Source organism: Phlebotomus papatasi, chromosome 1 (genome assembly GCF_024763615.1).
Source record: "Phlebotomus papatasi isolate M1 chromosome 1, Ppap_2.1, whole genome shotgun sequence".
In the NCBI taxonomy this organism is placed as follows: Eukaryota; Metazoa; Arthropoda; class Insecta; order Diptera; family Psychodidae; genus Phlebotomus; species Phlebotomus papatasi.
The window spans coordinates 68,586,984-68,610,997 of NC_077222.1; the positions used below are offsets into that span (position 1 = coordinate 68,586,984).

At 30.9% G+C, this 24,014-nt stretch overlaps 1 protein-coding gene across 5 annotated transcripts in view; it reads right to left on the reverse strand.

The window, feature by feature from the left end:
* Positions 1-6,612: 6,612 nt before the first annotated feature.
* Positions 6,613-24,014, reverse strand: part of LOC129799014 (putative thiamine transporter SLC35F3) — a 41,108-nt gene continuing 23,706 nt past the window's right edge. For 2 of the 5 annotated variants that reach the window (XM_055842604.1, XM_055842597.1), the window contains 2 exons: positions 19,613-19,642; positions 6,613-9,499 (listed from right to left, as the gene is read on the reverse strand). In XM_055842604.1, the coding sequence (XP_055698579.1) occupies positions 9,212-9,499; positions 19,613-19,642 (318 nt within the window). In that variant the 3' untranslated portion in view covers positions 6,613-9,211. Of the gene's footprint in view, positions 9,500-14,697; positions 14,811-19,612; positions 19,643-24,014 lie in introns of those variants that run through there. The other 3 variants (XM_055842613.1, XM_055842630.1, XM_055842620.1) reach the window with 3 other exon arrangements.

Here is a 24,014-nt window from a genome sequence, read left to right on the forward strand (position 1 = left end):
TTAACCCCTGTATTTTAACCATTCAAATAAGATTAAGTTGTCGAGCTTTTCTCTATGTATAAGAGGACAGCCGGGCAGTTCAGGCCACTGCAGGTTTTTTAAGGACACATATACTATTAATGCAAATCACATTAATAATGAACTACTATATTCAAGCTATAGAAGTCGTGCTAGTTTCCTAAAAGACATACTATTTTTTCAACACTTTTTTTTTCAGCGTAATAAAGCAAAAGGGGTGGCAAAGCGCCTCAGGCTTTGCAAAGTGCTCGAACTCGTGACTTAGATGCTATGCGATTTATAAATCACTCAAAACACTCAAAACATTGCCCAAAATAACTTAGAACTAATATAATTAAATTTCGAATAAAACTTAGTTATCGGTTCATAACCTGTTCACTACCGATTCACAACCTATTTGAAAAGTTATAAATCACTCAAAACATTACCCAAAATAACTTAGAACTAATATTAATCGAATTTCGAATAAAAATTAGTTATTGTTTATGAACCGGTACATTACCAATTCGAAACGGATTGGAACTGGTTCAGTTTTGTCGGAAATTCCAAGACCTTTCCAACGAGCTCAAATATGTCCCCATTCGCCTGATAAATTCGTTTTCTAGAGCCTCTTTTAACCTTTGACCTTGAAAAACCGTTATTAAGAATGATTCAACGGTATGGTCAATTATCTGCCTGGGAAATCTCTAAAACTTGTCCAAAAATGAAAAAAATCGCATCACGCGTTTTCTCGCAATCCATCCAATGAGGTGCATGTTAACGATCCTTGAATCGACTTATGGGGGGGTTCTCCGAAGGGCCCAAGTCGTTATCTCTAACCGTTTGGCCTCTAGAGCTGGCAATAGCCGAGCGGACAGACGGATAAACAGCGTGACGACATTTCTCAGAAATCGTGTGAAACGCGGAGATTTGTTGCTAAAAATGGTCTCCGGGGGATGAAGGTGGAAATTTTGCGGGGGTGGAAGGGCGCTGAAAAAATAGAGGGATTATACTGTTCTCTCCCTGGAGTTCGAGCAGTGAGATAATTCAAGCTCTTAAGCATACAAAAGTACAACGTGCAACATTTAAAATATTATTTTCAAAAATTTTCATTTATAAATTTAAAAAATTAATCCATTGAGATCGAATTTTTGGATTTTTTGGTTTTGAAAATAAAAAAAGTCATACTTTTCGGTGGACAAGATTTCTCGGAATTCGTTCATCTGAAATCCAAAAACCAAATATTACCTTTTAGTTGATGAGTTGAACTAGTCCTTGAACGAGGGATTTTATGTTTACTTTATCACAACTTATTATACAAAACGAAACGTTGTGTAAAATACGTCAAAGATGATTTTTTTAAATGAAATTTTCAAAAAATTCAAATTTAATATTTTTTTCAAAAATACTTCATTCAATGTCTAGTTTAACTTATCTTCTTTTTAAGGTTTTTTTTTGGATTTCATATGAACCAATTTCGAGAAATCTTGTGCACTGAGAATGTTTTTTTTTTTAAATATCTTCGAAAATAAAGTTCCAGAGGCAAAATTTTTAAAATTTTTTAATGGAAATTTCAAAAAAAAAATATAGATTAATTGTTGTATTCGTTTATATGCTTTAGAGCTTGAATTAAATAATTTTTTATTTCGTAATTAGAAAAAATGTATTAACGAAATGTCTGTCTGAGTTGTTCCAAAACATATCTGGGAAAGCTCTCTACCTTCGGACGACTCAAGCTTCGGATTGCTCAATTTTTTTCAAAGGGGATTGAAGAAAAAGTTAGATCATATTTTGATTTCTTAGGTCGACTTAAAGAGGGTCTGAATAACATTATAATCTCCTAATTCTCGCCACTTAAGGCCTCTACACACTATGAGAAATTTCTTTAAAAAAATGCCTTTTTTAAAGAAAACTTCCCCTATCCTTGTACACAGAAACGTCAGATTTTTTTAAAAAGAGCAATTTTTGACGAAAATTGTTTCTAGTGTGTAGACACCAGACCTAAATAGCTAGTCGCTATAGATAGATTGTATAGGGAGCATGGTACGATCTGTGGGCTGCAGACACCTAGGCTCTATTTGAGCCCCTTATGTCTACCCAACAAACCTTACTCCAATTCTTTTAAAACGTGGCTGAACTGCAGAATATCCTGAGCTGTCGCTCTTTTGATATCCCCCAGTGTCAGCACTTCTTTCTTAAAGATCTGAATTCTCTGGCTTGAGAATTTGGAACAATAACATAAAATGTGTTCTACTGTTTCCAGACTCTCTCCACAACCCCTGCAAACTGAGGTAACGTCTACACCCAACTTTGCAAGATGTGAATTTAGCCAGTGTCCTGTGTAAATTCCTATAATAACCCTCAAGTTCCCCCTGTTAAGATTTAACAAGAGTTGAGATCTATTTAAATCTAATCCATCTATTACGGATTTCGCGAAACTACAGCCTTTTACGTTATTCCAAAGTGCTGTATGCTCTATTCCTGTAATATATTGGAAGTAATCTTTCCGTAATTCTTTCTCAACTCCCAAGACTGGTTCAGGGCCTATAAAGTCCTGATATACACCAATCTTCGCGAGTTTATCTGCTATTTCATTTCCTATAACATCGTTATGACCAGGACACCACAGAAGAATAATATTATTATTCTCTGCTAATCTACAAAGATTAGTCCTGATCTCTTTAACAATCTTAGAGGTTATAATCCCCTGATATGGCGAAGAAAGTGCCTTTTTGCTATCAGAGATAAAATAAATGTTTTTTCCTATGGGATTTTCGTTCACTAACATATTCGTTGCAATCAGAATAGCTCCGACTTCTGCCAAGAAAACTGTTGTGAACCTTCCCATAGAAAAATAAAATTCATCACCTGTATCTAATCGAAATAAACCTCCTCCAGCTCTCTCCCCTTGCACTGACCCGTCAGTGAAAATTTTAATGTCATCTTCACCTGCTACTGATGACAGTGCATTAAAGAGAAAGGAATTTTCTGTATTTAAAAGTAAAGTACAGTTTGGGATCTCAGGGAAACACTCTGGTGATGTAGAGTCACTAGGCATTTCTAAAAAAGGATATTTGTTAGATATCTCTTTCAAGGCCAAACAGTGCCCTACAACACTGCCTTTCAGTGTCCACAAATCGAGATCGCGTAATCTTAAAGCCCCCTTTGCAGCTTCCATTTCAATGAAAAGTGGAAGAGGCGGTAAACCTAATAGTATCTCTAAAGCAGCTGTTGGAGTCGATCTTATAGCACCCGTGATTGCGATGCAAATATGTCTCTGAAATCTGGTTAGAGTATCCTTGACGCATTGCAAATTTACCCTAGGCCACCAAATTACAGCTCCATACGTCACAATAGGCCTGATCATCACGGTATATATAAAATATACCATTCTTGGCGATAGACCCCAGGTTTTTCCTATAATTGATCTGCACTGCCAAAAACTGCGAAATGCCTTGTCAATTTTTTCGTCCAAATGCTTATTCCAAATAAGCTTTTTGTCAAGAATCAAGCCTAAATACTTGACTTCATCCTTGAGATCGATTTCATTATTAAATAAGATAGGTTTTTTAGTTATTTTAACTTTCCTTTTACGCGTGAAAAGTACCAAATTGGTTTTCTTTGGGTTGACGCTCAAACCAGTGCCTTGACACCATTCTTCAACATGTCGGAACGCCGCTTGCATTCTACCACAAATTGTTTCGTAATCGATACCGCACAAAACAATTGTGATATCATCAGCGTATCCAACTGTGAAAAAATAATTATCATTAAGCGTTTCAAGGAGATCTTCAACGGCTAAACTCCACAAAAGGGGTGATAATACCCCTCCCTGTGGACAGCCTCTATGAATAGAGGCATTAACCGTTTGATCTCCAACTGTAACGCTTATTTTCCTGTTAGTTAGAAGAGCAGATAACCATCTTCTAACTGTTTCGGGTATACCCTTTCTTTCAGCTAGTCGCTATAGTCCTGTATATAATATTTCTCGAAAAGGACAACAGGCCAAATTCATTAGGGAATATAGGAAGAAACCTAATGGCATGAGTACAAAACTTCCATCATCTGAAGCTTTAAAGTCTTTATCTATTCTATAAGATAGATATATCATTGGCAATTTTGAAAACAAAATTTATTGTATGCTGGGCGTTATGCCCAACGCACAATCACTTTTGTTTGTAAACATGTTTTCAAAATTTTCTATAAGTGTGAGCGAGATAACTAGATCTAGACCTCACTCACTCTCATTGAAATGTCAAAAACATGTTTACAAAATAAATGTTATTGTGCGCTGGGCATAATGCCCAGCGCACAATAATTTTTCTTTTGTAAAAATGTTTTCGAAACTGCCAATGAGAGTAAGTGAGACGACTAAATCTAGATTTCACTCACTCTCTCTGAAATGTCAAAAACATATTTACAAAACAAAAGTTATTGTGCATTGAGCCTCAATGCAATATAAAGTGCATTATGCCCAATGCATAATACCTTTTGTTTAGTAAACATGTTTTTGACATTTCATTGAGAGTAAATGAGATATAGATCTAGTCATCTTTTTCACCCTCGTATAAAATTTTGAAAACATGTTTACACACAATAGTTATTGTGCGTTGGGCATTATGTCCAGTGCACAATAACTTTTGTTTTGTAACCTTTTTTTGACTTTTCAAGGAGAGTGAATGAGATCTGAATCTAGTTATCTCGCTCACTCTCAAAGAAAATTTTGAGTGTGAGCGAGATAATTGGATCTAGGTTTCATTCATTCTCATTGAAATGTCAAAATATGTTTGCAAAACAAAAGTTATTGTGCTTTGGGCATTATGTTTTCAAAATTGCCTATGAGAGTGAGCGAGATGATTAGATTTAGATCTCTGTTACTCTCATTGAATTGTCAAAAAACACCTTTAAAAAACAAAAGTTACTGTGCGCTGGGTATTAGTTAGATTTTTTACTGAGCAAAACAAGATTTCATTGAACATTTTGTATTTATTAATTTTTTATATTTATTTTATTTATATTTCTGCTTATTACTGACCGAATTTGATAGTTTACTGGTTAATTATACAAATACTGTACAGTTTTTATTTATCTTAACTTTGTTCAAAAGAGTTTGAGGCTCTAACATTTCACAGTAAAAAACGAAATTTGTATATCTTAGGGCTTTATTTATGTCTCAATATCGGGGAAAGATATCAGGTGTTTGTTTCCTAGATTCCTTTTATCATGTTTCAAAGGGTTAAGCGTATATCAGAAATTATAATAAATGTCACTATGGAATTTTTATATATATTTTTTTCTTTGAACTTATTAAACTTTATCTCTAAGTATTATTTTTCTTCACTAGTTTCTTGAACAATTGTGTATTTGTAGTAGTCTTTGTTTACTAAAAGATGAAATATTGGCATCATTTCTTCGGAAGAGGATTCTTCAGACATTAGTGAATATTCTGTTTCTGGTTCTTCCACAATATGTGTCGAATCCGTCGAATCTATTGGGGAATATCACAAGGTTACTCAATATTTCTAGTTCGTGGTTATTTAATATTTTTCACTGACCATTTCCAAGAACCTCACAAACAACAAATAAGCAAAAGAGCAATAGAATTGTCTTCATATTTTTTTTTTTAAAGAAAATCGCTCGAGTATAATCACTCAATAAAACGCTCAGAACGACACTAAATTGATGCGATGAGAAAAGAGATACGAGAAGTAGCAGAAAATGTATTTCTATTTATTCAGTCAATATGAATTGATCGATTTTTTTATGTAAATTATTATATTGAGTGTTTTAGTTCCATCTGTGAAATGAAAGGTGATTCTTCTTGTTCTATATTTAATTTTATGCGAATTTGTCTGGAAAAGAGGTCGGAAATTAAATATACGTAAAATGTGCTTTAATAAAATAAATAGATTAAGTAAAGCTCTAGGCAAGAGAAGAATTTGGAAAAAAAATTGTTGTTAATCTTAAAAGGTTTTATTGGGTCATAGATGCATTGAAATATTTGTTATCAGGCGGTCAGATTTTAGATAGGCACTTAGATCAATTAGGCGCTTAGACCTTTAGATTAGGTCAGCAAAATAGAGCAATTTGAGAAATTAGTCCTTAAAATATTCAAACTGATCAATTTTATTGAATCAAAATTAATATTTTACTGTAAAAAAATCGAATTTGGTCAATTAAAATACAATTTTGATCAGACTCTGGCACACCTTTTAGATCAGGAAAATTCCTTTAAGTCAAAATTCACATCCCTTTCTTAAAAGCTTTGCATATGTCCATCCTACTTCTTCGCACTCTTCTTCTTCTTTTGAACATCACACCAAATTAAATAAATTGACGCAAGTCTTTCGAGCAAGAAAAGGACGCGAATTTTGATTTCATGAAATTTTACCGATCAAAAAGGTGTGCCGCAGGCATTATAGCTCCGGCACACCTTTTATTTACCTTTCAGTTTTATTTACTGACCAAATGATTTTTCTATAGATCACATTTACCAAGGTACTTACTGACCAAGTGAGTGTATTCCATTGGGAAGTAGTAGAGCCAGTATTATAGTCAATTTGTATTTTTATATTTTTTTCGAGGTTTAGCATAGCTAAAATAATAAAAGAACGGTTCAACATTCAAAAGATTTATTAAGTCTATTTTAAATAGGTTACAGTATTATTTAGTTTATCTAAAAACAATTGCAAATATGAATTGATATTTTTTTTTCTTCGTAAAATTTACAAATCACTAACTTTTAGAAATTGTTTTTGTATTTTTTCCTTTTTTAGAGAGTTTCAAAGGCAGGAAATTTTCTTTTTTATCTCTTTTGAAAATTCCAGTGAAGGCCTACATTTAATTAAAAGCACTTTTCTGGAATTTTCAATGAAAGATATTAATTCTAAGGATTTCTTTTATTGATAAATATAACTGTAATTTTTGTAGTAAGAAAGAACAACCTTGAAACATGCTTTCAGTTTCCGTAAATATTTTCATTAAACCTAAAGTTCTATTAAATGTATTACAACACTTTTTTACCACTTGATTGAAAAATTTTTTTTTTCTCCGGGTTTTGTGGTAAAAAGGATAAAGTTTGCTTGTTCACAGGGTTTTAGTTCGATTATCTAAAACGGTTTCGGCTTAAAACTTAAAGTTTGTATGGGCAAAATGTCGTTGATGTTCGAAAATTCAAACTAAATAATTTTACAATAGTTTTGTAAATACCACATTAAGATTTTAAGGGAATTTTTAAGGCGTGAAAAAGTGGCTTTTTCGATCTCGTACCAATCTGTTGATTTTGTGACAGTTTGCCAATTCGGCAGAAATTCCGCGGAAATTCGGCCGAATCGGCAGACCGTAATGAGGTCGACAGATCGGCACAATTTGGCTCTATATGGATATAGGGTAAAGGTTCATAATTTTGTCCAGTTTCTTATTATGGACACTTTGAGAATAAAATTGGACACTAAAAATAAATTGATTAAAATTATGGATTTTTAATCCAATATTTAATGAATAATGAATTCTATCTATGTTCTTTTTGGAAGATTTTAACATTAAATACGTTAAATTTTGAATATGATTTGAGTTGAAATTTCTTTGAAAAACCTTGAAAAGCTCCCGGAAAGGCCAGGGAATGAGCGAATCCGCACGTACTTGGAGTACCGAAGTCAACTCACTTTGATAAATGATATGGAAAGTTTCCGGGCTTATTGTGACATTCTACGTTTCCCTTATCTTATATGAACAGGAAGAGAAATTGGTAAGATTGGTTCATGAAATAAAGAACAATGGGCATCCTGTCGAGGCGGATTAGCTGTCCAAATTTACAGCCAAGTTGTCCAAATTAATAACCAATTTGTCCAAAATAAGAGTCAAATTCACGTCTACATATCAATTCATTTTTAAACGTATTAAAACTAATTTTAGTAAAAATAAGACGATAAATAGCTTGCCAAGTTTCTAAACAACCCTTCTGAAAAGAGAGTAACAAAAAAAGTCAATTAGTATTGAAAATATCGCACTTCAAACTTGGAACATCGATGCTTATAAGCAGACTGGACCAAATTATGAGCCTTTACCCTATAGTTCTTATGGACACCTATCAAAAATATTAAATCTTAAATAAAACACATTTCGAAAAATTGCCAATTTATTAATCACAATTTAAAATGCTAATTTAATGGTTTATCCATCGAAATTTGTTTTAGGTAAAAATTTAAGATATTGAAAACTGTCCATAAGTGATGATTTTACCTTACTTCTGCTTCATTAAATTTCCAACTTAATAATTGAGCAATTTATATAGCATTTTCTTTTGGTATTTTCATGTAAATTTTCACAACTTTTGCGAGAAAATTTGGTGTGGAAATTCGGAAATCAGTTTTTCGAATATCAGAGAAATTTTGTGTAAATGTATGTACACACGGCTCTTCGTTATCCGGCTGACTGGGGGACAAAATGACATTTAGGTTTTTTGAATGATCAACGGTTTTTCTATTTTGTGCAGTGTGAATTTATTTTCTGTCTGACAAAGAACAAGAGAATTTTCTTCATGGCGTGCTTATGTTTCATTTTTTATCACAATTATGTATTAAAAACTTCGATACAATGATAATAATACTTTAATTCACACTGGAGAAACTTCATGTTTAGTAAAAATAATTTTGAATACATCAACTGCCAGTGTTTGGCAGCTGTCACCCGGATAACGAAGAGCCGTGTGTACTCTTTCCGTACAGAAGTAGATCTTGAAAAATTCGAAAATCTATTTGAAAATCCAAAAAAGAGACTTTCTTACAAAAGTGTCAAAATATGACGGTCTTCACATTGTTGTGAGGAATAAAACAGAACAACGACGCTTACTGTTCTTATTCCATTACTCAATCACTCCATAATCACTGAGTAACTCTTTTGCCAGCTTTTTAGTGTGATATTTGATAAATTGTTTCCACCTTGTTCGAAAGTTTAGTATGAAAATTCGAAATTGAATTTGAAATCTTCGAACATCAACGACTTTTTGTGCAAATAGTGTTCCATACCTTTTATCCAAGACACTATTGGAGAATCAAAATCTATTTGTGTTTGGGCTCACTGCATTTACTTTTAAGCCGAGACACTTTTCGATAACGAAACTACGCCTATGACCAGGCAGAGTCTGGACTTGGAGTTTTTTGTGACAACGATTTATTTTTACAGTTTTTTTTTCAATGATGAAAGTTTATCCATTTTACTCAACAGATCCGTAAGAGTACTTGCGTTTGCTGCCGGTGCGCATGAAATTGGTCTCAGCCACACAGAGTGTGGGCGATGAGGATTGTGGATAATTTACACTGAGATTAATATTGCTGCTGTATGGGGAGAGTTGCTGCAGCTGGAGATGCTGGAGGAACTGCTGCTCAGTCATCTCACCCTGCCTGAGGGAGATCGAAGATGCGAACGGATGTAGCCCGTCCGATAGTCGATGACATCGCGATAGGGGCCCCCAGGAGTTCCGTTTCGGGGATGCCGTCCCCATCTACATTACGCAACACAACGTGGATGATGGGGGTTTTGTGATATTTGCGATGGTGTGTGAGCAAAAGAAAAAAAAACAAGGTAAGGCCATTTAGTTTGCTCTCTTTCTGATCAAAAATTCATCAGATTGATTTTTGGATTCTCAAACAATTTGAGAGCACTTTTGATATAACTCCTCACAAGTGTCTCTCTTTGCCAGAGATGTATGGAGATAAAAAAAAACAATATATGTAATAACAAACGTAGAAAATTACAAGAAAGAAAGAATAAAAAAAACATCTCTTGGTAAATAGAAACTTGGGACGAGAATACCATCTTGGCAGGAGATTCTCTCCAAAGGGATTTATTTTTTTCTCAACGGGTGATTGGTGATAGAAGGTTGTGGGTGGGTTAAAAGTTAATCTAACAAGGCAATTTGCCTCAAGTCTCACTCAACGCTCAATTCATCCAATATTATCCTTTGCTGGCTAATCGTTTAATTTACTTTGTGCAAAGTTAAGTGCAGACTCTAAACTTAAGCTCAAGTCTTCAAATTTTATTGCTTTCGTTTATTTAACACTCTAGTTTGAGATTTATTTTCTATTTCAGGAAGTCAATATCTAAGAAGCCTAAGTCAATAAATGTAGTTGTATAAAAGAGTAGGGGAAAGTACTCTCCCTTCGAAAGTACATGCCTTCGAATAATGTAAATTTTCTTTTATTTTCCTAAGAAACTTACACATAATTATCTTGTAATTATCAATAATTGATAATAATCTAACTAATTATTTAATAGAAATGTGTAAGTCTCTTAGGAAAAACAAAAGAAAATTCACATTATTCGAGGGCATGAACGTTCGAAGGAAGACTACTTTCCCCTATATATTTTTTTAAATCTAATTGAAACATGACAATTTAACTAATTTCTTTAAGTTTAAATTGATTCATGCTTACCCTAATTTTAAGAGGTTGCTGTAGTTCGAAAATCTAAATATTCATTTTTTTTATTTGGCTAATCGGGTGAATCTAAATTTTTTTCCTAAATTTTCGAGAATTTTGTTCTTAAAATTTTAATACAAAGAAGAATTTTTGGAAAATTATATGATAAATAATTTATCAAAAAACAATTCCAAAATTGAAAATTCGTAAACAAATACGTATTTTAAAATGTTTGAAGTTCTAAGAAGGGCAAAAAAGAAAAAAAGGATAAATTGGAAAGTTAAAGAAGAAAAAGGATAAAAATCTCTCTAAGTTAAGTGCTCTTATAGAGAATCAACGAAGACCGAAAATCAATAACTCTTACCATTTGGGCCTTAGATTTAACGACAATAAATAAAAATATTGAAACAAAATAAATCAAAAAAAAAGTATTTTATCGATTTATTGGAAATTGTGGAACCGATTAGCTGGTTTGGATATTTAAAGATCTTTCCAAAAGATATAAATTTAACAAGAACGTTTGAGAAATAGGCCATCCAGCAGAGTGGTTTAAGGGGGGAGTGTCAATTATGAAGCCAAAAATTAGCTGTTTTCGGGATTTTTTAAACGAAGTGTAAACGATCAAGCTTCTTGAAATTTTTGCTATATGTTTATACATATTTAAAGTACTTGTACTTAAATAATTTTTTTTTTCGAGAAAAAAATATTACAAAATCGTGAACTATAATTAGAAGTTTAGTGAAGCGCCTCATCGCACCACTCCCTGATTTGCGGGAAATCTGCAGCTTGTAATTCTTCCTGAGATAAACAAACTAAAAAAAATCAATGTTCATTAGTGTATTTCATAGTTAAACTAAGAAAATTGTGAAATCAGAATTTTTTTCAAGGTTTTTGAAAAAACATGTAGGGGAAAGTACTCTCCCTTCGAACGTTCATGGCTTCGAATAATGTGAATTTCTTTTAGGTTTCCTAAGAGATTTACAAATAATTATCGCGTAATTGTCAATAGATGAGAAGTTAACTAATATTTAATAGAAATGTGTAAGTCTCTTAGGAAAAGTAAAAGAAAATTTGAATTATTCGAAGGCATAAACGTTCGAAGGAAGGGTACTTTCCCTATTTTGGGGGTAAAATTTTGACTTTAACATGCTGTAAAAATATAGAAAAATAGGTTTTTAACAATTCTTCTGGTTCAGTGTTGAAGAGAATAAACCTTTATTTATTGCAATCGGCCAATAAGTTTTTAAGTGTTATTCTTACAAAATCACACCTATTGTTTTTTTTAACCTTTTAAGGACGATAGGGTCAAAAATTGAGGGTCAGAAAATTTTTTTCTACCTTTTTAGTAGTGCAAAGCACGACTTTAGATGACCGTAGGAAAAGTTTCATTTTCGGGTCACCAGTAACCCTGTTCTTAAAGGGTTAATCTTTCCCTCCAATTCAAAGCAATTGTAGAAATGAGAAGTGGAGAAAACGCGCTTTAAAGTTTTGGATACTTCTTAAAACTTAAAAACCAAGAGCAAATACTTTTCGATTTTGAAGTACATGTCTTGTCCAAAGATATCCTTGTAAACAAATTGGTTTACATTGTCTGATATTCCATATACAGACCATACGTCACTTCGCAAAAAGTAACCCCATATTATAAAATTACCACCGCCAAGTTTTACGTTCTTAAATTATGTATCAAGGACAAAATTCTTGACTTTTGGAAGATCTAATATTTTTTTTACATCATATCCATTTGTATTAAACAGGAATACATCGGTTCAATGAAAAGTTATTTCTGAATTACAGGTCCTTCTGCATATGCTCTTTAACAAAAATCAAACAACAGGTACGGTTTCGTTTGAATACTAACTCTGTACGTCTGGCAACTGTTCTAAACCGGGTATTTTTACATATTTGACTTTTAGTAATACTCACATGAGTTACTCCTTTAATTTTTTTTTCAAATTGTTACTTTATTTTTGGTACTCCAGCAAAAAAAATCAATCTTACTATATGAACAAAGGCAGGAGGATATTCTTAGAAGTGCTTATTTTTTCTCGAATTTTTCAAGCATTTTGTGTGATTTTTAAGTTTTATCATAAAAAATTATTGAATTATTTGTTCTCTTTCTTGAAAAATAAAATTTCTAAAAAATTTTCTTAGTTATCCTAAACTTTTTTACGTAAAGACTGAAGATCTGAACCAATGGCTTTATTTACATGATTTTTCAGTTCCCATAGCTTTATTTTACGAAAATTTGTTGCATTAATGCCTACAAATTATCAAAAATAAAGGAATATAATGAATTTTAAAATAAAAGTACATTTTAAGTAATATTTTTAGAGAAAAATTAAGGTGTACTATTTAAATTGCCCGCACGAATTATACCTAAACTCATAAAATGACAAAAACACATGGCTTTAACAGATACAAATATTATATAATTATCATTTTTGTTTATAATGGGCATTATATTTTCTAAATAATGAATCATGATCAGGAATAAAAATTGATATTGTATCATAAAACATCAAAATAGGAAAATCGCTGGAGGTGTGCTATTTATCTTGTCGCCACTGTATAGGTATGCCATAGGTACGAAAATAAAAGAAATCGTTGAAACCGGTTTCGTAATAATTTTGTTACTATTTTTCATTAGGTTAATTTATTTTAATCTTTCATGAATTGGGCTGACCACTTCATTTTTCAAATCTGCCTCTGAAAATTATCATAAACTCAATTGTGAAAACTAAATTAAAAAAAAAATGAAATTAAATATAAATGTTAAAAAATACACTTTAAATTTAAATATTGCACTTTTAAATGCTTTTAAGCTTTTTTAAGGGCTTTAATTAGCCCTTAAAACCCTAATGTAACCCATTTAAAGTATATTAAATAAACATAATTTTGGGAAAATCATAAAAAAGTTAACTTTTATAATTAAAAGAAAGTTAAAAAATGCTCAGGGACTCCTCAATTTGTTTTTAGGTGAGAGTTGGGGCAGCTTTTTAATGGCTCATTTTCCAAACATTTCAAAATATTACAGAGCTTTTAATTTTGTCCTAAAATTTTATATTTTGGAGAGTATAATGCATTTTTGAAACTGCGCTAATCTCTCCTGTTATTATGTTTGCCAATAAGATAGTAGGACAACTTGTGGCCTAAGAGATTTATAATTAGAAAAATCGTTGAGGAAATTTAACGCCCTACAACTTTCCCACAAAAGTATTTCTTATATTTCGAAAGAAAATGTTCCCTTTGAGACATTTTCTACAAGTTGTTTTTGAGAAGTTGTCACTATGACAAAAAGTATCATTTATCAGTTGAATAAGTTATTTTTTCAAGTTATAAGTGCAAATTTATCTACTTGACATTTTTCTTGAATTAAATTTATTTTCCTCATATAACATCTTTTTGTAGCTGCGCTTTAAAGTATTATATACGAGAAGAATGTCCATTTTTTTTTGGTGTGTAGTTAATCATTATGATATATTGGATGAATTTGACGTTTTCGCAGACTTGCAGCATTTTTCTAGAGGGAAAATTCCATTGCAAATAATAATATTTATCATAAATCAATGTACAATAGAGAAAAAATATCACATTAATTAAATGTCAAGTACGAATTGTCGTGCGTTTTTTTTATTATATTGGATATCCAAAAACTAAAATTCAGGTCATTTTCTATGTCATTCAGGGTATTTCTGTACATTTATTTATTTATTTATTTTAAATGTAGGATTGTGGTTTCGGTTTTCAGTGTAGTTATCATTTTACTGCGTGCGATTTTTTTTCAGGGAGTGTTCTTTTTACGTGGTGCAGTATTTTTTTCAGTGATTTGTACTACGATTAATATTGATTTAACGAATTTTTACACACATTTATATAATTATTATACACTGAGAGAATTTGTTTTTCATCATACCACATATAAAATGAAATGCAAGAGACACATTTTTACATTTTTAACTTAAATTACAGATCATTTGCACCAATTACAAATTTGTTTTGTGTTCAGATTAATTAAGAAGGAAAAGTGTTGATAGACAGAGAAATAGAGGTAAAGAGAAAGAAGACATAGAGAGAGGGGGGTGGAAAGTTTCAAGAGACAGAGAAGGTGCTAATAAAACTATAAAGATAACACACAAAATGCAGAGAAAAAATCAAACAAGCCAATATTTCTCCATTGAAAAAAAAAAAAAACATTCATTCCAAAAAACAAGAACTTGTCAAAGAAAGATATGAGAATAGTTTGTTTGTTTGATAGAGAAAGATGTTTGAAATACTTACCATGAATGAGATGATTCTCAATAAATGAAAGTGGGGGTGGCTTTTCGCATTTCCTACCTCGACGTGGCCGGAGGTGATGCCACGACAATGTCACGCCTAAGGAAAGCCTGGCGTCTGAAGGTTCAAGATGATAAGTCCAAAGGATTAGCGCCGGCACAAGAATTTCTTGCTTACATCACTAAATATTATTTTAATGAGTCTGTTTTTTTTTTTGGGAAGATCTCTTTAATGATTAATCATCTTTTGTGAAACTCTTTTAGTATTCCTGAAAATTTCTTATCAATTTTCACTTTTCAGAGCATTCACATTAATCTTTGTCTGTGTTATTGCTTTTTTTTCTAAAATAAGTATAATCCTATTTAAAAAGAAGTTCTTCAGGTATAGCGGGCAATAAAAACCTTCGACACATTTTTACAAATCTATTTAGTTAGAAAGGGGTTAATATGTATATTCATGTTATTAAAGCAGTTATTAATCCACTAAAATTATCAGTTTCGTAGAGCATTATAGTTTGAGTTCTGAAATTTATTTTGTAAAATTATATGAAAACAAAGTTTCCCAGAATTTCCAATTTTCAAAAATGTATGAATAATTTCAATTGTTTATTGAAATAAATAATCATGATTTATGATATCAATAAGGTATAATAAGTACTGAATGAATTCTAAACGTTTCTCAAAAATACACATAAGGTTCGGAAGGTTTGTGAGGAGCTGGCCAACAATTTACTATTCTAAAATTTAAATTAACTGGAAGTAAGGGAAGGCTTTCAGGTTTTGCACACAATGTGGCTTGGAACACTTCGTGTTTTCTCATATTCCTTTAGAGAATCTGACTTATCTATGGCAATATATTTTAATAATAGCTGGTCTTAAGTCACACAATTCCTGAAAAGTTTAGGTCAGAATAATTAATGGTATATGGCAAAAATATAAAGTGTTCGAAGCCTTAAAACCTTCTCCTAATCTTTTAGGAAGCTAATTAAATTTACTTAATAATATTAAAAAAAATACTGATTATTTTTAGTTTTTAGAGTGTCTTCAATTCGTTAATGCTGTTTTTTAATACGTAATATTTTTTTCAAATATTTTAAGCGTCTGTGAAAATGTTTTTTTCTGCAAGAGTTGAAAGAAACTTGGATTTTAAAATGATATAATTAAAGTAGAATACTAAAATAGGAAGTTCAAAATCAGAATTGCCTTTATTCAGATGAAATTTGGTATATAAAAACACTTTTTCAACTTATCAAAATTGCGAAACGTCGGTATTTGGCGTATTTGGTAACCCGTGTTATTTCCAGTAGTTATACCAATTGCTATTCTGTGAAAACTATTCACTAGACTGTAATTATTCTAACTGCTCGAACTCCAAGAGAGAGAAGTTTCCAAAATCCATTTTTTTTTTCAAATTGTCACCATCAAGTCTGCTACACGGTAAGAGATATTGATTTCCGGTCTTCGGTGACCCTCCCACAAGTCAACATTCTTTAGCGAACTAACTTACCCAAATCCCCCCCCCACAGTTCTTTCATCCCCTCCCAAAACATATGTTTTGTAGTTAGTTCTGCTGAACAATTCGTCCTTAGACACCTTTCACCGGTTAATTCACCATTTTGGATTATTCAAGGTCAAAGTTCAAACATCCTGGAGGGTTTATTTTTCAACGAATTTGGACAAATTTGGGCTTTTTTGAAAGCTCTTGTAATTTTGAACCCGACGCATCGGTCACAATTGGTGATGGATCAGTAAAGTAACGGTAATACCTTTATTTTGAAAATACTGTTTTTCGAACTTTTTCAGTCTTTTGACCCATATAAAATTCAAAGTTTCGGATTTCGATAAACCTTAAAATTACATAATCTCGAAGCTAATCTCTTTCTTTCCTCCCCTCCCCTTTCATGCCTTCCCTATCCCCCTAAAATACGCCCTAGTGATTTCAATGATTTTCCGATGTGTTTTGTAGTTAGTCCAGTTGAAAATTAAAACGTCGACACCTTTCACCGGTTAATTCTCCATCTTGGATTATTCAAGGTCAAAGGGACTACCTTTTAGCCGATTTGGTTGAATTAAATGAATTAAAATATTAATAATTTTTTAAAATACTCTCTCTTTGAACAATTTTCAACTTAAAGATGGTTTTGTGGTAATTTTTATACAAATTAATCGAAATTAATCTTATAAGGGAAGAGTACCAGCGATCGGCAGTGTTCCTCGGATCGTCAGATTAATACCGTATTGTTGCTCCAAATAAAATGATTTTTAAAAAATTATTATCTATTTTTTACCATTTAACTTCCGCAAGAATGCACTACATTAGCTCAGGTTTAATTTATAAAATCAATTTTCCGTAACACATTTGATTAAATTCGTGACGATCCGAGGTACACAGTGGAAGGTTGGAATTACACCTATTTTTTATTAATTTATTGTAAAAATAAAAAATTCAAATGCACAGATATATTTAAATGGATAACTAATAGACCATTTAGCATAAACAAAAACACCAAATACTATTTTGGGGCTTATATTTTCAAGTAATTATGGAGCATGTCTCTTAACATTCCGATCCGGGGTGCTCTTCTCTTATAGACATCCAAAAAAAATTACTAAAAGAATATAAGGCAGAACTCCTTCTTGGGAGTTCGAGCATCTTGCAAAGCTTTGGAAGCTTTGCCACGCTTTTTTTTAAAAGATAGCTATAAGTTTATTACTGATTATGACGATAAATTTAAAATGTTTTATTTAATTTAAACCTGTCACTTTATGATCTGCAATAATAATTAACCCCCAAAATGTTTTAAATTGTATTTCACAATTTTTTTAAGGGGCTACCACGAAGATTAAAACTCAGCATTTTTTTAAAATATAATTTTTTACATAATAAAAAAGTCATTTAATTTAAAATATTAATATACTATAATAAACAGTATTTAATTATATTTTCTAAAATTTTCATTTAACAATCGTAAAAATTAATCTGAAGTTCAAAAACAAAGTATTTCTTGATAGCAGATGAGTTAAACTCGTACTTTAGCGAAGATTTTTTTTGTTTTTTAATCTCAACTTCTTTTTCAAGTCGAAACGTGACGGAAATTAAATTGAAAATTGTAATTTTTTGTATTAAAATTCTCTAAAAAAAATCCAAATTCAAATGTTTTTAAAAGTCCTTCTTAAGTTTTTCAAGAAAGGTTTACGTAAATCAGGCCCTGGCAATTACATTTTTATAAAACTTTTTTTTAATGAAAATTTCAGAAAATATATGTTTTTGTGTTTGAAAGCTTTGATAAAAAGTTGCTGATTTTTAGTGTTGTGACTCAATTAAGTCCTTAAAGAGACGATCAAACAGGAGTCGTATTTCAGTCTGATATTTAGTTTTATCCTTTTTCAATTATTTCAGCCTTACGGCGTTATCACACTTGCACATTAAAATTTTAATGTGATTCACATTAATTGTCGCTTGTGAGCGTCCAAATGTGTTATTTGTGTCTTTGAGTCCTTTAATATTTGGGGTTTTTCTATTTATTGATAAAGAAGTGGACTTGGCCTGCAAAAATAAGTTTATATTTACCTAAAGCATAAATATTTTTCACATTAAAAAATGTAAGAGAAAATCACATTAATTTTTCGCATTAATGCTATAAGTCAATTTATATCAAATTTTGCGGGCCAAGTCTACCTTTTTATCAACAAATAGATCAAATTTTGAATATAAAATGATTCAAACACACAAATTACACATTTGGACTCTCACCAGCGACAATTAATGTGAATCATATTAAAATTTTAATGTGCAAGTGTGATAACACAGTTAGTATTCGTTTGATAAATTTCAAAAATTTGTCATGTTCGAAAACATTAATGCCAAAAGATTTAAAGTTTTGAAATTCTAGCCAATGAGAATACGATGAAACTATAATATTTTATGGGAAGAGGCCATTGATGCGAAGTTCCAAAAAAGGCAAAAAAGAATTTTAGTATATGAATTGTAATTCAAATTTGGTAAGATAATGAATAAATTTATTATTATTATAGCATTATTGAACTACGCTTTTGAAATATCTTATCTAAAGAGAATTAAATGATTTTATTTATTACTTGAATGTGAATACTCTGAGTTGAATGTCTCTTACCTTTGCCGATTTTAACTTATAATTTTTTGGTATAATTTCTTTGTGGAGTATATAGGAAGAGAATGATATATGTTTCTTTTGTGAAAATTGAAAATAAGGACACAAAACTACTTTTTTTAAAATCATTTTTCTCTCTCTGTTTAGAATAACTAACATAGTGTATAAAAAGAAAGATGGAAAAAGGATTATTTGTGTAAATTTTGCATGAGTGATTTTTTGCTCTGTTTTTTTTTTTTTGCAAATAATAGAAATTTGCACTGTAACAGAATTGAGAAATGTTTTTGAGAACATTTAAAAGATTTTTGTTAAAAAAATACAACGTTTTTTTTTTGCAAATTTGTTCGTTCGACCAATATGTATAAAGCCACCGTCACATACATTGAGATAGTCAATATCACATCAATAGCAATTAGAAGCAGAAGAAAAAATTGCATTTTGGAAGAAATTTGGAAAAAAGAGAAGAGATAGATTTGGCTGATTAGATTTTTTTTGTTAGGGAAGGTTTAACACGCTTTTTTTGTTTAGTTCATTACAATTGTGATTTTTGGAGATTTTTGGTAGCATTTCTTATAGTTTGTGTCTGTGAGTGAGAATGTTGGTGTTTATTTTTTTTGCCACGCATGAGGATTCTGTGAGGATTTCAATTGCTTTTGTGTAGTGGATTTATTTTCTTAAGTGTGTCTTTTTAATGGGTTATAGTGGATTTAAATGAGAATAGGGCGTAAAATTTGCTGATAAAAAATTATATAGGAAGTGAGAGAAAATTGGTGTAGAAGAAAACACTTACCTCGCGTTGTGACCCAACAATATGATATTTCTGAAAATGAAAATGAGAATTTTAGAAAATATAGCTTATTTTTTCCATCAATGATTTGTTTTGACGAAAATATTTACGGCAGCAACAATACAAAAGTCCTTTCTTTTTTTTTGTGAAGGAACTTGTATTACAATGTCCTACTCCAAAAGAAAGTTTTCAATAAAAATCAAGATAAACAAGAGAGGAATTGAACAAGGAAAAAAAGAACTAAATGTGTGAGTTTTGTTATATATTGATTCACTATATATCATAAAATATGAAAGAAGAATTGTTGAATAACAAATAAGGTAAAAAAAACAATAAGCATTTCAGTGCAGAAATGGCATTGGGAAGATATGACTAACAATTTTGTTGCTATAAAAAGAGAATTTCTTATTTGCTGGTTTATTGAAAAAAATATACAGAGAGATAGAAAGTGGAAAGGTGGTTCATAAAAATAATTCTAGCGTCATCAAGTTAGAATTTTCAAGTGTTACAATGCTGTTGTTGACTATAGAAAATTGTTTGAGAGGAAGAAAAAAATTATAAATTAATATAAAATGTGATATTTGAAGTAGAACAATATCTTATTTGAAATTGGAAGAAGAAGAGAGAGATAGATAGAAAAGAAAATGCATGTTGCTTCTTGAGCTTTCTCTCTGCTTTGTTTTTCTTTTTTTTTTGGTGAGTTTGCAAGCCAATTTGCGGGCAAGAAAAGAAGCATTCTTTTGAGGCGGTAAAAAATATAAAATTTTCTTACCATATTGTTAAAGATCTTCTCACACAATCATTTTACAAATGGACCTTTCACCGTCATTTTTTATTTACCAAAAGACATCCACCTTCCGAAGGATGATTTGTATGACAATGAAAGCTAAAAAGGATTCTTTTTTTTTCGTTTGGTTCATGAGGAAGTCTCGAAAAGCCTCATGCATCCTTTATTTTTGATACCAGAAATCTCTAAAAAAGTATTTTTCATTTTATTGAGAAATAGAAACACACTCTTTGCAGGAAGGAATTAAGTAAAAATGAAAAGTTGAAAAATACAGAAAGATAGAGATAGAGAGATAGAGATAGAGCATAAAAGTGGGTGAGAGAGGAAAGATTTTTGGTACATTTACTTAAAATTTTGCTCAATCTTCTTCACCATTGAAGAATTTTATTTAAAAAAGGGAAAACAGAAAATGAGGAAACAAAAAAATGGTAATTTGACAAAATTGTTCCAACGATATAATATTGCCATTAAGAAATCATTTATATATTTACAACAATAAATTAGACGACTATAAAAGAATTGAAATGGAAAAGAAATTTACAAAAGATTAATTTTTTATTTTTTGAAAATGAAAATAAGGACAACAAAAAGTGTAACGCTCAAACGTTCAATCTCATTATGGTTGAAATGCATCAATCAAATGAACAAAATGTAACATTGAGGAATCCCTAGGTTCTTTAAAGATTTTTTGGTCACTTAAAAAAAGTAGAGTTCATACAATTTTGACTGAATTTAACTTAAAATTTTCATTAAGATTGAGAAGCAATGTTTATCGATGTGCCCAAGTTGTTTCTTTGAGCTTTTCAATGGACTCTTTAGAAAAGGTTTTACCTGCGATTCTTTTTAAGCTTTTTTACATAGGGGCAAATGAGGTACTTTCGAATTGAGGTACGTTTAACCCTTTAAGGACGATTGGAACACCGGTGTCCCATAAAGAAAATAATTTTTCCTGACTACCCAAAGTTATTTTTTTCTTATTTCTGTACACAATTGTAAAGTGGAAGGTTAAAGGAATCTACAATATTTCTTGCAAGTCTCTAGCTATTTGATATGTAGTAAATATTTAAACTCAAAAATGGCGAATTTTTAAATTCTCAAATTAATAATTGATTTTATTTATTTTTTATACTTCTAATTTTTTTTAAGCAAAACCCTTTTTGGCAAAAAAAAACTGCAATACTCATACGTAATATTTTTCATGAAAGCGAAAAATATTATTCATTGGTATTGTCAAAAAAATTACTTAAATTTTTTGGCTATTTTTGTCCGTATCGTTCATAGAAGCACAAAATACACCGAATCAGACTGCTAAACTTTCCAAGGTTAGATGTAAGACTTATCATTGATTATGTTTCCCAGTTTAATTTTTATTGTTGATTTTCAGTCCTTAAAAAGTGTCTCGTCGTTAAAGGGTTAAAATAGGGATTTTTCTCCTATTTTTATGTGGAATTAAGCCTTATTACAATGTGATTGAGCTTCCTTATTGGTTTTTGTAAGTAAATTGTATAGTTAATGCTATTTTAAAAATAGCAGTAAAGTACCATATTTGAAAAGTTTCCAATTTCAAAACCACCCTACGTTCCCCAACATAGCAAAATTATATCTCTTTCGTCAGCCTTATAACCAATTGACTTGCCGAGCTTAAAAGCTTTCAAAAATATAAAATTTTCTTGGCATTATGACAGAAACATATCGCAAGAATGTAAATACATAGTATTTCAATTTTAAATTTCGTACATTTAAAGGTGAATAAAACTGGATTTCTTGTAGGCTTTTGATGGTATAGGAAACCACATAAAACACTAGAGAATTGTTCTAGAAGAAGAAAGCTTTTTTATAGTGACGTCTCTTTTAAATAAACATTTCTAAAAGTATTGGATGAATTTGAATTTCAAAATTTCTATTAACACTAAACCTACCACGACCCGGTCAAATTGATCGGTTTAAAATTAACACATATTTTAACGGTACAATTTCACTATAAAACTTTATGAATTTCTTAAAATATGCATGTAATATGTGTTCAGTGTTTAAATTTTAATTTTTTGCTCTTTTCCAAAACAAATTTGTTGAGTATCGTACCCTACCGCGATTTCTCATTTGACCGAAAAACGACCAAAAACCGTCAAAAACGGACCAGAGTTTGATTCGGTGTATTTTGTGGTTGTATGAACGATAGAGACAAAAATAGCCCAAAAATTTAAGTAATTTTTCTGACAATACCAATGAATATTATTTTTCGATTTAATGAAAAATATTACGTATAAGTATTGTAGTTTTTATTACCAAAAGGGTTTTGCTTAAAAAAATTGGAAGATAAAAAAAAATAAAATCAATTATGAATTTGAGAATTTAAAAATTCGCCATTTTTGAGCTTAAATATTTACTACATGAAAATTCTTTAGATATAATTTGAAAATTTATGAAATACAAAAAAAAAAACGCGAGCGTAAAATGCTTCTATATTGGAAACATATTAATCCAAATGGAGGCAAGGGAAAGTTTCTAATTGGAGACAAACAGTGTAAGTGAAACCGCGACGAAAGGCTTCCAAAACCTTGTTGAGTTGCGCTTGAGTGCAGCATTTGTTCTTATTTCTGGTCTTTTCTCCTTTCCCATCTAAAACAATAAGAAAATCTCTCCAAAAAAAAATCATATTTCCGGGGTTTCCTATTGAAGCATTTGCAATTTGAAAACTTCATGCACCGTTAACTATAAAGATTAAGGGCAGAATTACATTGATAGTAAAATGCTCACCGTCACCGTCAAAGCCCTCACCGTATTTCGTTGATTTACGTATTTTCATTGCAATTCTTACGCAAATTTTCCATTACGAAATTACCTTGCCTCATACTCGGTGGCACTAGGTGAAAATAGTATAAGAAAATTGAATAAATAAAGCGAAAATGCGATAAACGGTAAGCAAAAAAAAACTGTAGGATTTTTTGCTACAGTTTTTCGCACAGTTTTTTTGCTCACCGTTTATCGCATTTTCGCTTTATTTATTCAATTTTCTTATACTATTTTCACCTAGTGCCACCGAGTATGAGATAATGTAACACTGTAATTGAGAATTTGCGTAAGAATTGTAACGAAAATGCGTAAATTAACGAAATACGGTGAGGGCTTTGACGGTGACGGTGAGCATTTTACTGTCAATGTGATTCTGCCCTAACACTTAATTTAACTAAAATTAGCCAGAAATATGACATGAATATTAAACAAAACGAATAAAAAACAGTTACCTCACTGTATTTTTCATTGGAAAACATGGTCGATCGATTAAAAATTCGATGGTGAAAAGGTACACTTTTAATTTTTCTCAGAAATTAACAAATTAAAATTTCTGAATATCAATGAATTTTCGTTTTATTTGGAGCAAAATTAACTAAATAATGAAACTGAGGTATAGAAAATATATAAATATAGTAATTTAGTACTGTATTTATCATGAAAACAGCGACGTTTCCATTTGGAATAGAAAAAAATTTCCATTTGGAGCAAGTTTTGAATTAGCTTAATTTACCCTAGTTTAGAAAATTTTCTTCATAACAGACAGCTATGAAGATATATTATTAGGGTCTTTTAAGTAGTATTCACACATAAATTATTTATTGT